Source organism: Adiantum capillus-veneris, chromosome 25 (genome assembly GCF_014529385.1).
Source record: "Adiantum capillus-veneris isolate H3 chromosome 25, ASM1452938v2, whole genome shotgun sequence".
Lineage (NCBI taxonomy): Eukaryota > Viridiplantae > Streptophyta > Polypodiopsida > Polypodiales > Pteridaceae > Adiantum > Adiantum capillus-veneris.
The window spans coordinates 99,730,357-99,745,802 of NC_140955.1; the positions used below are offsets into that span (position 1 = coordinate 99,730,357).

At 46.8% G+C, this 15,446-nt stretch overlaps 1 protein-coding gene across 1 annotated transcript in view; it reads right to left on the minus strand.

Moving 5' to 3' along the window:
• Window positions 1-434: 434 nt before the first annotated feature.
• The window catches only part of LOC147425367 (2-alkenal reductase (NADP(+)-dependent)-like), a 40,021-nt gene continuing 25,009 nt past the window's right edge, over window positions 435-15,446 (minus strand). The window contains exons 2-5 of the mRNA XM_086500876.1: window positions 3,577-3,754; window positions 3,311-3,477; window positions 1,147-1,229; window positions 435-1,075 (exon numbers count right to left, since the gene is read on the minus strand). Of these exons, the coding sequence (XP_086357002.1) occupies window positions 706-1,075; window positions 1,147-1,229; window positions 3,311-3,477; window positions 3,577-3,754 (798 nt within the window). The 3' untranslated portion in view covers window positions 435-705. The remainder of the gene's footprint in view (window positions 1,076-1,146; window positions 1,230-3,310; window positions 3,478-3,576; window positions 3,755-15,446) is intronic.

The following is a 15,446-nucleotide window of genomic DNA, read 5'->3' on the forward strand; positions in this document are numbered from 1 at the left end:
CAATGGGAAAACTATGATATAAGCTCTAAAACTATTATTACCAAAGTAAAATGTACATGGTCAAAAAACCAATCAAAACACTATGCACAAAGGCTAGAGGACCAATTTTGGACATAATATGAAAAGCCTTTGACGAGATGACAAAGCAGTCAGGCAATGGATGTCGCAGCCAAGATGCCATCTTTCCAAACCCATGCATTTGCTGAAAACCACTACCTCTCTCTCTCTCTGGTCTTGGGTTCGAGACTCCAACGATAGACCTTGAGTTCTCTTGGGATTGTTCCTATGACGTTAAAAGTTCTACTTGTCTCCCAAAACAGCGCAAAACTGTCTACCAAAAGATCCCATAGGTCTATAAAAAGCCCCCCAAGTATAGTGCCATGCGATGTGTGGTGGGTAATAGTAGTCGGTCCGGCCGATACAAATACGATGAGAGCACTTTAAAAATTGGTCTAGATGGTAAGATTGAGAAGTTAATGAGCAGGTAATGTAGCAAGGGATCTTGTGGCAACCTCACCACTCAGAAGTCCTTGACTGAATGTAGAGAGCTCCATTTCCAATAAATAATTCACAACTTTGAAATGTCCTACCGCAAAGAATGAAATCCTTGATAGTAGATCACGCCACGGGCCATATGCAGCGTACTCATGTTAAAGAGTAGTAGTAGGTGAAGCGGGTGTTTTTGGCATTGGGCCTCTACAATCATCACAAGCGAATAACCTGCTTACCGATGTTCTTTCCTTGAAGAAGCCTTACAAAAGCATGTGGGGCATTTTCTAGACCATCCATCACATCTTCAATGTAGATAATTCTCTTCTCCTTATAATGGGAAACCATATACTTGGTAAACTCTTCCTGGAGATGAAGGTAGTCACTCATAAGAAATCCCTGCATCTTCGCTCGCTTTATAATAAGCTGGGAGAGATTGTGAATACCGTCCCCTTGACCAGTGACATACTGGGAAATCATTCCACACACAGCAATGCGCGCATGAACCCTTAAATTATAAAGGACTGCTTCCAGCATTTTTCCACCCACATTCTCAAAATAGATATCTATGCCATCTGGGAAGTACCTGCAGTTTTAGAAGGATCAAGCAACCTCCAAGAGCATGAAAAACCATAGTTTGCCCAATCATCCACATACCGCTTCAGCGTAGCCCTCAGATCAGTTTCCTTCTTGTAGTTGAAAGCATCATCAAACCCCAACTTATTCTTCAACAACTCTACCTACAAAATTTATATCTTTAACGTCAGCTCTCCTTCTGCTTGTTTTAAGAGACAGCCCTTCCATGCCACACATCAAATACTTGATTGAAACTTTACCCTATGTTCGATGGAGCAAATGGAGCAATACACACCATATTCAACATTCATAAAACAAAAATATCTGTCTTTTAATTATTTCCATTGATTTCCAGTTTCATTTTTCATACTTAAAAGAAAAAAAAAGAGAAACTAGGAAGAGTGCGTATCGAGCTGCCCCGTAACCTGTCTAACTGGGTGGCCCCCAACCATCACCTATACCCCCTACTTGCCCATCAGCCCCCAATTCCATATCAGCCCTGCTTGCCCACCCCATTAAGTCATCCACTGCTGCCCTCCCTTCCATCTGCTTCCCAACCAGCAAGCCACTTGAATGGCTCTCCCTGCCAGCCCCTGCTGTTTCTGCCCATTGAAGCACCTCTACTTGTTATTTTTGAAGAGGGACCATGAGGACTCTCTCTCTCTCTCTCTCTCTCTCTCTCTCTCTCTCTCTCTCTATATATATATATATATATATATATATATATATATATATATATATATATTCCAGGTCTTGAGTTCAACTCTCCTCGTCGGCTAGATCTTTAAGGTCTCTTGGGATAGTTTCCTACGACGTTAAAACTCTATTCTCCTTCTTCTTCTTCTTCTTCTTCTCTCTCTCTCTCTCTCTCTCTCCATCCATTGCCCGGTGTACTATGAGATACCCAGCCACTTTCATTGCTTGTTCAGATAGGGTTTTGGACCACTTTCTACAGTCATGAGATACTAGGACCAGAGCTGTCTAGGACTGGTTTTACTCAAGCTGCGCAGATATAGAGAGAGCTTGCTGAGGACACCAGGGGAGAGCCAGTCGCAGAGACAGATCACAGATTCCTTTACACCAGCCATTGGGCAGCCATAGGAGCAGTCATCACAGCAAAGTTCAGATCTCACCTACACCAGAGGTATGTTGATCCATCGAGCAATGGAGCTAGGGAGATCCAAGCACCCATGATCACAGGGGGCTTCACAGCATCGATGGAGCTTGCAGCAGAGGATTCAGATCACTCTAGCTCGACATGCGAGACGCCCAGTCAGATTTGATTTGATTTGGTATTAACGTCCGCAGGGGGCCAGAAATGACCCATGGGACCTCAAAGTGATACATAGTCTCCCCTCACGAGGGTGTATGGTGTGGTGTGTGTTATTCTCTTTTTGTGTTCCTATGAGTGTCTTTTGATGCTCAAGTATGCGGGTGAGGTATGTTCCGAGAGTTGTAGGGGAGGGGTCTGTCTTGGATAATAGGTCCGCAAAGGTAGAGCAACCGCTTAGAAGTGGTTGAAAATTAGCCCGGATGTGAGCGTATTCCATGGAGGATATTGATGAGATTCGCCGACGGATGAGGGATCTCCTCTGATTTCGATCCACTTACCTCCGTTGATTTGTATCACTCATTGTATCAGCTCTCACCCCCCCTACACAGCCCCAATTAGTTTAGCTGCTTAGCTCGCAATAAACAACACCCCCCCCCCCCCCCCCCTTTTTTAGTCCCTTTGTACTCAATGTTTATTCAGACATCGTATCAGATTCACCACTTGTAACTTTTTCAACTCATAGGTCACTTTGGCCTTTTGAAGACGTTAATATTTCATTTCATTTCTCCGCCCAAGCCTTTGACGACCCCATTGTCATACTATGTATGTACTACACCCAGATTTTGGCATTGTCATGGAGCTAGTTTTCTAATGCATTCTCATGCTTGTACATTACCCTGCGCATATAGGATTACATCTCCCTAGTAGTAGAGCTCCATCCCCCCCCCCCCTCTCACCATGTATCACCCTCTTAACTCCTTGACCATATTTTTGTTTATTTTGTACCATTTGTCCTTGCATGGACACATAGAAGACATCCACATCATGTACTTTGACTTGTCTCGTAGGCCAATTTCGGCCTCTACTAGATATAAAATCTCTCTCTCTCTCTCTCTCTCTCTCTCTCTCTCTCTCTCTCTCTCTCTCTCTCTGTGTGTGTGTGTGTGTGTGTGTGTGTGTGTGTGTGTGTACCTTCTCATCACTACCAGCACTCCCAACAACACGACATCCTGTGAGTTTTGCAAGTTGACCTACTAGTTGACCAACTGCTCCAGATGCAGCAGATACAAATACTTGTTCGCCCTCCTTTGGGGTGCACACATCAAAGAAACCTGCATAAGCTGTCAAGCCTGGCAAGCCTACAAATTTTTCATAGCAAAAGATTACTGGGAGCTCCAAAAGTTTTCTAATTAACTTCACAACAACCAGATAGGTAGTGGTTCATGAAAATGAGATACCAAGAATGCCGATGTGGTAAGACAATGGAACTTCGATGTGTGACACATTTCGTAATCCCAAGCCACCTTGAATGATACTATACTTCTCCCATGAAGTTATTCCAGCGACAATATCATTCACTTGAAAATCTGGATGGTTTGATAGAAGAACCTTGGAGACTCCAAAGCCAATGATTGGCTAAAAAAAACAAAAAATCTCTCTTTCTCTCTCTCTCTCTCTCTCTCTCTCTCTCTCTCTCTCTCTCTCTCTCTCTCTCTCAGATTGGTTATGCCATTTCCCTCTTGAATAACAGGTCTTCTTCCTCTCCTTCTCTCCTCTCTCTCTCTCTCTCTCTCTCTCTCTCTCTCTCTCTCTCTCTCTCTCTCTCTCTCTCTCTCTCTCTCTCTCTCTCTCGGAAAAGGGGCCAATTTCTATTACTTGAAAATCCCTCAGAACGCCCAAATGATGCTGATTCTAAGAGCAAGTACAAAATTGATTGCAAAGCAGGCCCAAAAGCAGCAACTAAAATAACTGAATACGACTAGCCATATGGCAAAACTGTAATAACTGAAAAGCCAGGGGGAAGCCCTCCCCTAAAGAGAGTAAAAATGACCTCACAAGCGAAGTGGAGAGAGGATTACAGCAGGGTCTGAGAGAGAGGCAGTTCCACCAAAAGCTTGCTCTGCAACTGTGTGACGCCCCAAAATGTGGGCGCGTCGGGGAGGGACCGTTTTCCTTTGCTCTGATACCAAGTGTGACGCCCCAGAATCTGGGCGCGTCGGGGAGGGGACGTTTTGGGCCCGGCTCGGACGGGACCGGCTCGGGTCGGGGTGTTTCTTCAAGGGGTCCTGGCGCGGACGGCACCGGCTCTTGAGGGCCCGGCTCGGACGGGACCGGCTCGGGTCGAGGTGTTGCTTCAAGGGGTCCTGGCGCGGACGGCACCGGCTCAGGAGGGCCCGGCTCGGACGGGACCGGCTCGGGTCAAGTTGCCTTCACGGGGGCCTGGCTCGGACGGGACCGGCTCGGGCGTGGTTGCGTTCCATGGGTCGACGGCCGTTTGCGTTTCACGGGTCTTCGCGGGTCTTGCGTTCCGGGTCCCTAGCCCCACGTAGCCTCAGGCTCCGCCGCACTGACGGAGGGTCATAGCGTGCCCCGGGGAACCTTGCGTGGAGTCCCCACGGTGCGCGAGTGCGTGGAGTGAGGCTACCGTGTCTAGGTGGGGGGTCCCCTCCCGTGGCCGTTCTCGGGAGGCTCATATCCCTTATAACCTGCATACCCTGAACCAAAACTAGCAAAGACCGCAAGCCGTCATATGGATTTGGAGCAGCTGCAATGGCAAAAGCTCAATATCGAGCAATGCCCGCCAACTGGTATCATCTGACAGCGAAGGCAAGGGAAAATCAAATGGGAGGAAGCAGTCAATGACAAAGATGATAGACAAGACACAGCTTATATCAAGATGTGATTGTTCACAAGGATGATGGTTTAGTTGATGTCAAGTGACACATCCAACCCTATGTGTCCGTGGACAAGCTACAGCATGACCAGGGTTCAGTTCAATCCAATCAGTCTAGATTTAGAAGTGATCGTCTAGATTTAGAAGTGATCTGGCACTTTTGTGAGTCTGTTCGTAGACCGTGCATGTCCAGACACTTAGTGTAGATGCATATCCTCTGGTTGCACACAGCATGATCATAAGCATTCCCATCAGAATCCATCAAAATCCTTCAGGGGAATAAAATCCTTCAGGGGAATTTTCTAGTGCATTTAACCTATTTTCTCTATTTTTGACATTTTTCACTTATTAATTTAAGTGACTTTGTTGGAAAGTAGGTAGGGCAAATTGAGTAAGTTTGAATATAAGCAAACCAAGGCTAGCACTAATTGGCAAAAGAAGAAGGAGAGCATCACGCATTCACGTGCAACAGGCCCTCTGGAGACACTTCTCAGCAAGACCAACCCTTCGGCGATTTCAGCCCCTGGAGTTTTCCCTCCAAGCAAGTTCCTCTCAGCCCTAGCGTTTTTCATCAAGCACTCATCGCAAGAACACCTCAGCCCTGGCATTTCCAGTAACCCCCAAATCACCCCCTTGACTAGCGTTTTCAGCCTCGCCTAGCATCAGCAGAATTTTAGCCTTTGACAAGCCTAAGAACCAGCAGATTTCAGCCATCAAACAGCAGCCCACATCAGCGTTTTTGGTTCCCGCCATTTTCAGCCATTAGCGTTTTTGGGACAGCAGCAGATTTGCATCAGATTTCAGCCAGTAGCGTTTTTGGACAGCAGTACAAGAGCATCAGTTTTCAGCCCTTAAATCGGTCTCGTCCTTCCCGTCGTCGACATCGGTCTAGCCTAGACTTGCATCAGTCACATGCATTCAATTTGTACCAGTTTGTGCAATCAATCGTAGACCACTCTCGCCAACGAGAGTGGGGCCTTCGGAGGAGGGTTTTACGTCGTCTCTGGTGTCGTATTCTCTTCTCTCTCTATCTCTCAGTCTCATACACTTTCACGCACAGTGTCCATTCACTTTGTTAATGATTATTGCACTCTCTCATTAAGAACGGAAGGCTCTCCCTTCCATAAGAACAAAAGGAACCTTGAGCACAGTTCGGAGCACTCATCTTGAGCAAAGTTCAAACATTCATTCCGTTGCACCTTACATTGGTATCAGAGCTTTGGCAGTGTTCTGTATCACTCAAGGAAAGAACCACAAGAATCACAAGAACTTTTTTGCTTGTCGAGGTCGCACGAACCCAAGTTCGCTTGGGTGTGTCGATTCCAAATCATGTTTTTGAAGAGTGACAGGAATCCCAGGAAAGAAGTGTCACGAGGACGTGGCAGTTATTAACCATGTCACAGAGATGTGGCAACTGCTAACCTTGGTTGTTGGTTTCTTACCAATGGGGTTTATTTTATTTGTTTAAGACCATCTTTTTGAAGTAGCAAACGGTCGGACATTGTATGGCCAATGTGAACGGTAGATTCACCCGCAGACGGGAAGTGGTCGGCACTGGAATTCGTATGGTAAGAGGATGTCTAGGCTCAAAGCAAGATCATATAGGTCCCCCCGTCGCACTTAGCAAGTTGGTGGATACTAGGAAGTGAACTCAATTAAGGCGTAAAGTCAAGGTGGGACTACCAACAAAAAGTATCCGACAGTTGGGCCACATTGCACTTTTGGATGCGGTCCCAATGAGGATAGATGGTCAGAAGACCAGTGGGAGCCCAACGGAAGCATCTCGTAAAATTTAGGGAACTGCTATTTTGGGCCGTGAAATGTGTTCGCGTCATTACCTCCGGTATGACTAGGGGAACACTTTATAACTCTGCCGCGAAGTCAACTGACGCGTCAGTTGGGATATTTTTAAGCGGCGAACCCGAAACGGGAAAATGCTTGAAAATGCGCCAAGTGTCACATTTTGGTGAACTTTCCTCTTGCAGAAAAATGGACGCTGATTTTTATGCTGGGAGAGGCCTCATTTGCAGTCTGTCACAGGTTAAGAGCTATGGAGCGCTTCCTTTCCCTCTCATGTACAGTGTGGTGCTAGGAGTGATGCCCTGCACACTACACACTGCTCTCTCTCTCCCCTACGTGCAGTTATGTGATGCCCCACAAGAGGGCTACTCATTTGACTGATGTACAGTTGTGTGGGTTCATGCTTTTGTGCTGAGGCAAGAGCCTCCTTGAGCAGGAACAGGGGTAGCTAACTGCTACTCCAAAGCAGGCACTGGTGAGGGTCATAACCTCACCGTACAGGTGCAAAATCAGCGCTGTGTATGCGCTGTAAATTCACTGTTTTTCAGCCGTACGGACGCCAGGATCATTGGGAATCGTGCCCCACTGGCAAAGGACAGTTAGGGGACTGTTTGGGGCTGAAAACAGGGCAAAAACCAGTAAATACAGCGTGCTGAATTTACTGTTTTTGGACAGGAATCAGAGGGTATATGACAGTGCAAGCGAGTTCCAGCAGGGGAATTGGTTTCGCGCAAGTTTTGGGGCTGTTATGCTGCCGAAATTTGGCCAAATCAAATGGTATCTAGGTGGATACACGTGAAGGATTCCCAGGACCTTACCTTGTAGTTTACCCTCCTAAAGAATAAAGAAATACCGAAAGGGGCGCCAATTTGGGGCCTACAGGTTGTCGGCGTCTGCTCGGAGTATTCTAGCTTCCGAGCCGTGTGTGTTTAAGTGTTAACTCCCGTTACAGGTTCTCTTTGCAAAGTGCTCTGTGTGTATAAAGTAAAGAATTTCGGGTGAAAGCCAACGCCTACCGCCCCACGGGCCGGTTTCAAGGTTCCATTGCCGGGACATCAATCACTTTTTCCTCAAATAGTGAGCCTGGATTGTTCAGGGTAAAGACACACAGTGCAAGAACACGGGGATTACACTATGGCCGACAAGGGGAAGGGAATTATGGAAGAGGGTTCCTCTCCAAAGGACAGGCAGGAGATTCCTATGGTTTTTGAGATTGGCGAGAGCTCACGGCCACGTCAATCTGTACCTCCTGTCAACGTGAATGTCCCTCCAGTAGTACAGGGCTTTATGACAGGGCAACTTGAGGATGATGCGTTTAAGACTCAGTTAGTTGCCGCGGTGAATGTCTTTTCGCAGCTGGTGCAGAATCCGAGGTTTATGGAATTCTTGCAAGCGCCACCAGTGCAACAGCAAAATAGGCAACCTACGCCGCGTACGGAGCTTGTTGAAGCTCAAGCCCAGGTACTTCATGAGGCGCAGGAGGAAAGGGAACACTCGCATGTTGCGGAGTCGGGGGCTCCAAAGCAGGTTCCTCCCGTGCTTGAACAGGTGGCTAGAACGCCTATTCCACAGGTTATGCCAGTTCAGCCCGCCACCTTTCAGAGCCAGCATGCTGTCTTGAATGGACAGGGAGCTGGATACCAAGCTATGCACTCAGTTTTTCCACCACCCACGGTACATCCTGGGTATTTCGGGGGTGGATCAGTGTTCCAAAGTATGGCTGGTTATGCGTCTGGAAGTCAGCCGTACATGCCAGGAACAATGTTCGGGGGTATGCAAGGCATCATGCCAAACCCCATGTATGGTACTATCGGCATGCAGCAAGGTTTTCACGGCAACCAGGGCCAGTTTGGGGTGCCACAGGGTCATTTTGGCATGGCTGGTTTTTCTGGACAGCAGCCAGATATCGCACCTCTGACGCAAAATGTGAATGGCCAAGGCGTGCTGATCATGCCTAGTACAGTGCCCATGTTGCAGACCATCCCGTATGACAACTTGGGGGCACTAGAGAAGCCGAAGGCTTACAAAGAAGGTGGTGCAGCGGTAAAGTTCAGTACCTTCAGTGGTTTCGAGGACAAGACCAAGGCACTTACTTTCCTCCAACAGTTTGATACAGCTTATGCGGGAGGGAATTTTACAGAGGCCTCGAAGGTCAGGAAAGCTGCCACTTTCTTAAAGGACAATGCGCTTACATGGTGGACGACATTGTTAATGCAAGGACAGGCACCCGCCACTTGGGTTTACTTCAAGCAAATGTTTGCATCTGCTTGGCTATCAAATGAATTTGAAGCCGATGTCCTGACAGATTGGCACCAGCTTACGGCAGCTTTGTGCAAGAGCTTGCTGGAATACAATAGGAGGTTCTGTAAAGCATTACTCTCAGTGACCTCCTACAGATTTGTGCCATTGACAGAGCAGATAGAGAAGTATTGTTGTGGGCTGCCTAAAGGGCTTCGCGATTACTGTACAAAGAACAGAGTGGCTACCCTTACTCAGCTTATGGAAGTTGCGAACACTGGTCTTGCCCTGTTGAAAGGAGAGGATAGTGGATTTCCGAGCAGTGATAAAGGAGGGCAGCAAAAGAAAAATTCAGCGAAGAAGCCCTTTGTGAAAACGGCTCCTGATGCGTCACAGGGGTCAGAACAGGCCACCAAGGACAAGGATTCAGCTGGGACTTCTGGAGCGCAGGCAAAGAAACAGAAAAGGAAGCCTTTTGTGCGTAAGTCGCTCGAGGAAAAGAAGGTCCTAATGGCTAAGAACAAATGCTTTATATGCGAGCAGCCTGGTCATATTTCTATCAATTGTCCACAAAGGAAAAGGCCAGCTGACTCAGAGGATAAAGAAGACCAGAAAGGCAAGAAGCCTAAACCCACGGCAGGTTTAGTGCCAGACATGGTGGGTGACAGGCCCAGCACAGATGCCAGTGAGTTATGCAGGGCATGGGGTAAAGTTAGGGATCAGACGGCACTCATCTTCTTTGATCCAGGTGCCAAAGCCAACTTTATCTCACCAGAGTTAGCTATGAAGCTCGGCATCAAAGCTGAAGAGATGGGGTACACAGCAGAGGCAGGGTTGGCATGTCCTGGCCACTCAGAGTGTGTTACTCCCATCATTGGAAAACTGCGTCTGCATATTCAGTCGTATGTGACGCCTTGTTGGGGATCCCGTGGATGTTCCGAGTGCATGGAGTCTTGGATGCCTACAACACAAAAAGATCACTGTACAGCATAGGGGAAAAACTCACATCTTGGATGTAAAGCTTAAAGGAGAGTCAGTCCCTATTGTATCTGCTTCTGCTATCACTTCTGTAATAAAGAATCATCTTTCTGTGTACTTGATTTTTGCACGTGATGTCTCAGATAGGGATCAGTCAAATTTATCTGTGTTAGATAAAGAAAGGTCAGCATTTTTGCAAAAGTTTAGTGACTGTTTTTCTGATTCATTACCGTCGCAATTGCCGCCAGAGAGACCTGAGGACCATCGGATAGATTTGGTGCCAGGGTGTAGCCCACCAAATAGACCTCCCTACAGGGTTAGTGCGGCGCAGCAGAAAGAGATTATGGGCCAGGTTGAGGAGTTATTAGAGAAGGGGCTGATTCAGCCTAGTTCTTCACCCTTTTGCTCCCAAGTGCTCCTAGTGCAGAAGAAGGACGGCTCATGGCGCATGTGTATTGATTACCGTGCGTTGAATAAGAATACCATCAAGAACAGGTTTCCTATTCCTCGCATTGATGATATTCTCGATCGTTTAGAGGGTGCTGCAATTTTCAGCAGGATAGACCTGAAGAGTGGGTACCATCAGATTCGTATAAGCCCAGAGGATGTGCACAAGACTGCGTTTAGAACGACATTTGGTCTTTATGAGTTTCTAGTGATGCCGTTTGGGCTAACAAATGCTCCTGCCACGTTCAACAGAATGATGGACCGGATTTTCCGCTCGCATCAACAGTTTGTTGGAACATTCTTCGATGACATGATTGTGTATTCGAAGAATGAAGAGGAGCATAGGCGTCACTTGACCATTGTGTTCGAAGAGCTGCGCAGTCACAGGTTACTTGTCAATCCTAAGAAAAGTGAATTCTTCCTCGAAGAGATCCACTTTCTGGGCCACATAGTCTCAAAGGATGGTGTTAGAATGGATCCCGCAAAGGTCGAAGCTATCAAGACATGGCCAGACTTGAAGACTGTGCACGATGTCAGAAGCTTCTTGGGATTGTGTTCCTACTATAGAAGGTTTATCAGAAATTTTGCAGAGATAGCATCGCCTCTTCACACATTGCAAAAGAAAGAGGTCACTTTCAGATGGACCCAAAAAGAGATTTGAGCTTTTAGTCTCTTAAAGGAAAAGTTGACTTCAGATCCAGTTATTGTTTTGCCAGATCTCAGGAAGTCATTTGTGGTCCAGTGTGACGCGTGTGGCAGTAGCATCGGAGCAGTGCTAATGCAAGATGGACGGGTAGTAGCCTATGAAAGCCGAATTTTGCAAGGGCCAGAGAGGACTATGCAAGTCTATGAGAAAGAGCTCTTGGCCGTGATTCATGCGCTTTCTAGCTGGAAGCACTACCTCTTAGGTGCTGATTTTGTTGTCCAAACAGATCATCAGACCTTGCGATACTTCTTGACACAGTCAAAGTTATCCGAAAAGCATATGCGATGGGCAAACATTCTTTCCATGTTCCACTTCCAAATTATGCATGTGGAAGGCAAGAAGAATGTTGTGGCTGATGCGTTATCAAGAAAGCCACAAATTTCAGCTGTGTCAATTCATTATCATCATGAGTTAGATGACATGAAGGAACAGTATACTGCTGATGAAGATTTTGCAAGGATCTTTGAACAGTTACAAGAGGGGCAACATCACGAGCACTACCTCCTCAGAGATGGTTTTATGATGATGCATGGCAGACTTTGTGTCACTAGGCCATTGCGACATAAGGTCATGGAAGAGAGTCATGTCCCACCGTATGCAGGGCATCGTGGCATTGATGCAACAGTTAAAGCGGTAGAGACGTTCTTCTATTGGCCTACCTTGAGGAGAGATGTGGATGCCTTTGTGCGAGCATGCATAGTTTGCCAAAAGGTCAAGTTTGACAGGCAAAAGGCACCAGGGTTGTTACAACCACTGCCGATTCCGGATAAGCCATGGGAAAGCATTGCTATGGACTTTATCTTTGATCTTCCAAGGACGCCAACAGGGAATGATGGTATATGGACCATTATCTGCAGGTTCAGCAAGCAAGCCCATTTTATCCCTGTCAGGAAGAAGATAAAATCTGATCAGATTGCACGCTTGTTCATGTACAATGTGTTTAAGTACCATGGTATGCCACAATCGATTATCAGTGATCGTGATCCTCGCATGACCAGTTTGTTCTGGAGAGGATTGTTTGAGAACATGAGTACTACGCTCAAGTTCTTGTCTTCGTTTCATCCACAAACTGATGGACAGTCAGAAGAGGCCAATTCTACTGTCTTAGATCTGCTGAAATGCTATGTGTCAGATAATAAGGGCAAGTGGGAACAGTATTTGCCTATGCTTGAGTATGCGTACAATAATACGATGCATTCGTCTACTGGCAAAGCACCTTTTGAAATTGTTGAAGGCGGCAAAAAGGTTCCTCCCATTTTGCATACAAAGGACAAGATCTTTGAGGCAGATCGATATGTTGAGAACATGGATGAGATGTATAAGAAGATTAAAGTTGCCTTGGAGAAGACTCAGGCAAAACAGAAAAAGGCTGCTGATCGTCACCGTCGTGAATTGCTACTATCACCTGGTGATTGGGTTCTCTTAAGGTTCGAAAAGGCAAGATTAAAGAAGATGAAGGGCAAGGAACGGCTGTTTCCTAAGCTCAGCATGCGTTACTATGGGCCTTTTCAAGTGCTTGACAAGATCAGCGATGTGGCTTACAGGCTGAAATTGCCTCATGCATGGAAGATTCATAATGCGTTTCACGTGAGTCTTCTAAGACCCTTCGTGGGTGATGTGCCAGAAGATATGCCAGTTGAGGATCAGCCCGAAGTTGAGGAACTTGATGAGATCTTGGTACCTGAGCAAGTTTTGGCACATAAGGACAGAAAAGTTAAAGGACAAGTTGCAAGACGTTATTTGGTGAAGTTCAAGAACTATCCGCCTATGGATGCAAAGTGGATGGAAGAGCATGAACTGTCAGAGTCACCAAATGTATTGCAGCTTTACCTTGAAGCCTTTGGGTTACAGCCTACTTATGCCCCAACCCAACGTGTGCAAAGGAGGGGTAATGATAGAGCTAGTACATCAAATGTACATATGAATTCAGTGCCATAGATGGAAATGGCAAAAGTATGAAAGCCTCATTAAGTCATTTGTATCTATGTATGTTACGACCTTTTTTGCGGATACATGCGATGATAAAAGAGTGTTAATAGCACAAGATCATCAGTGGCGTGTATTTATGGTATGCAATCGAGGACGTTTGCGATTTCAAGAGGGGGGTATGTCACGAGGACGTGGCAGTTATTAACCATGTCACAGAGATGTGGCAACTGCTAACCTTGGTTGTTGGTTTCTTTCCAATGGGGTTTATTTTATTTGTTTAAGACCCTCTTTTTGAAGTAGCAAACGGTCGGACATTGTATGGCCAATGTGAACGGTAGATTCACCCGCAGACGGGAAGTGGTCGGCACTGGAATTCGTATGGTAAGAGGATGTCTAGGCTCAGAGCAAGATCATATAGGTCCCCCCGTCGCACTTAGCAAGTTGGTGGATACTAGGAAGTAAACTCAATTAAGGCGTAAAGTCAAGGTGGGACTACCAACAAAAAGTATCCGACAGTTGGGCCACATTGCACTTTTGGATGCGGTCCCAATGAGGATAGATGGTCAGAAGACCAGTGGGAGCCCAACGGAAGCATCTCGTAAAATTTAGGGAACTGCTATTTTGGACCGTGAAATGTGTTCGCGTCATTACCTCCGGTATGACTAGGGGAACACTTTATAACTCTGCTGCGAAGTCAACTGACGCGTCGGTTGGGATATTTTTAAGCGGCGAACCCGAAACGGGAAAATGCTTGAAAATGCGCCAAGTGTCACATTTTCGTGAACTTTCCTCTTGCAGAAAAATGGACGCTGATTTTTATGCTGGGAGAGGCCTCATTTGCAGTCTGTCACAGGTTAAGAGCTATGGAGTGCTTCCTTTCCCTCTCATGTACAGTGTGGTGCTAGGAGTGATGCCTTGCACACTACACACTGCTCTCTCTCTCCCCTACGTGCAGTTATGTGATGCCCCACAAGAGGGCTACTCATTTGACTGATGTACAGTTGTGTGGGTTCATGCTTTTGTGCTGAGGCAAGAGCCTCCTTGAGCAGGAACAGGGGTAGCTAACTGCTACCCCAAAGCAGGCACTGTGAGGGTCATAACCTCACCGTACAGGTGCAAAATCAGCGTTGTGTATGCGCTGTAAATTCACTGTTTTTCAGCCGTACGGACGCCAGGATCATTGGGAATCGTGCCCCACTGGCAAAGGATAGTTAGGGGACTGTTTGGGGCTGAAAACAGGGCAAAAACCAGTAAATACAGCGTGCTGAATTTACTGTTTTTGGACAGGAATCAGAGGGTATACGACAGTGCAAGCGAGTTCCAGCAGGGGAATTGGTTTCGCGCAAGTTTTGGGGCTGTTATGCTGCCGAAATTTGGCCAAATCAAATGGTATCTAGGTGGATACACGTGAAGGATTCCCAGGACCTTACCTTGTAGTTTACCCTCCTAAAGAATAAAGAAATACCGAAAGGGGCGCCAATTTTGGGGCCTACAGGTTGTCGGCGTCTGCTCGGAGCATTCTAGCTTCCGAGCCGTGTGTGTTTAAGTGTTAACTCCCGTTACAGGTTCTCTTTGCAAAGTGCTCTGTGTGTGTGTATAAAGTAAAGAATTTCGGGTGAAAGCCAACGCCTACCGCCCCACGGGCCGGTTTCAAGAAGGGCTTGTCCAGCCTCCGCTTGTGCCTCTTTCCACTCATTGAGAGCGGACCGTGCAGTTAGCGGCCGGCCAATCAATGCGAAGTGGGAAAAAGCAACCTTAGTGTGAGCGCAAGGCCGCCAAGGGGTGTGCCCGCAGAAAAGAGCAAAACTCGGGTGAAGAGAAGATCCTTCTCAAACACAGATTGCAAGCAAAAGAAGACCCTCAAGAACCTCAAGACCCTCAAGAACCCAAGACCCGCAAGAACCAAAGTTCCTCATTAACTTAAGTACCAAAGATCATAGTGCATGGTCATCACCCGAAGCGGAATGGATACTTCACATACAGGTGATGAGCATGAGAGAGGCGACAAAGAATTTTTCCCACCAGGAGATTTTTCCGACCCTCCCCCTTCTCCATCTACACCACGAGTTGTACCAAATCCTATGGAGGCGATGGTCAAGTCGATGTTGGACATGATGGCACGACAAGAAGCGACTCGCATGGACGAAAAGAAAGAAAAGCAATACAACAAGAAGCGACTCGCATTACCTTAGAACGCGAGCGCGATGAACGAAAAGAAAGAAAAGCACAAAGAAAGGAGGAAGCCGAAGCCAGACGAGTGGCCCTGGAGGCCTATCGTGAGGTTCAAAGAGACCTAAGCACTCAAGAATTGGTTCGACAAGTTCTTGCCTCGAAGT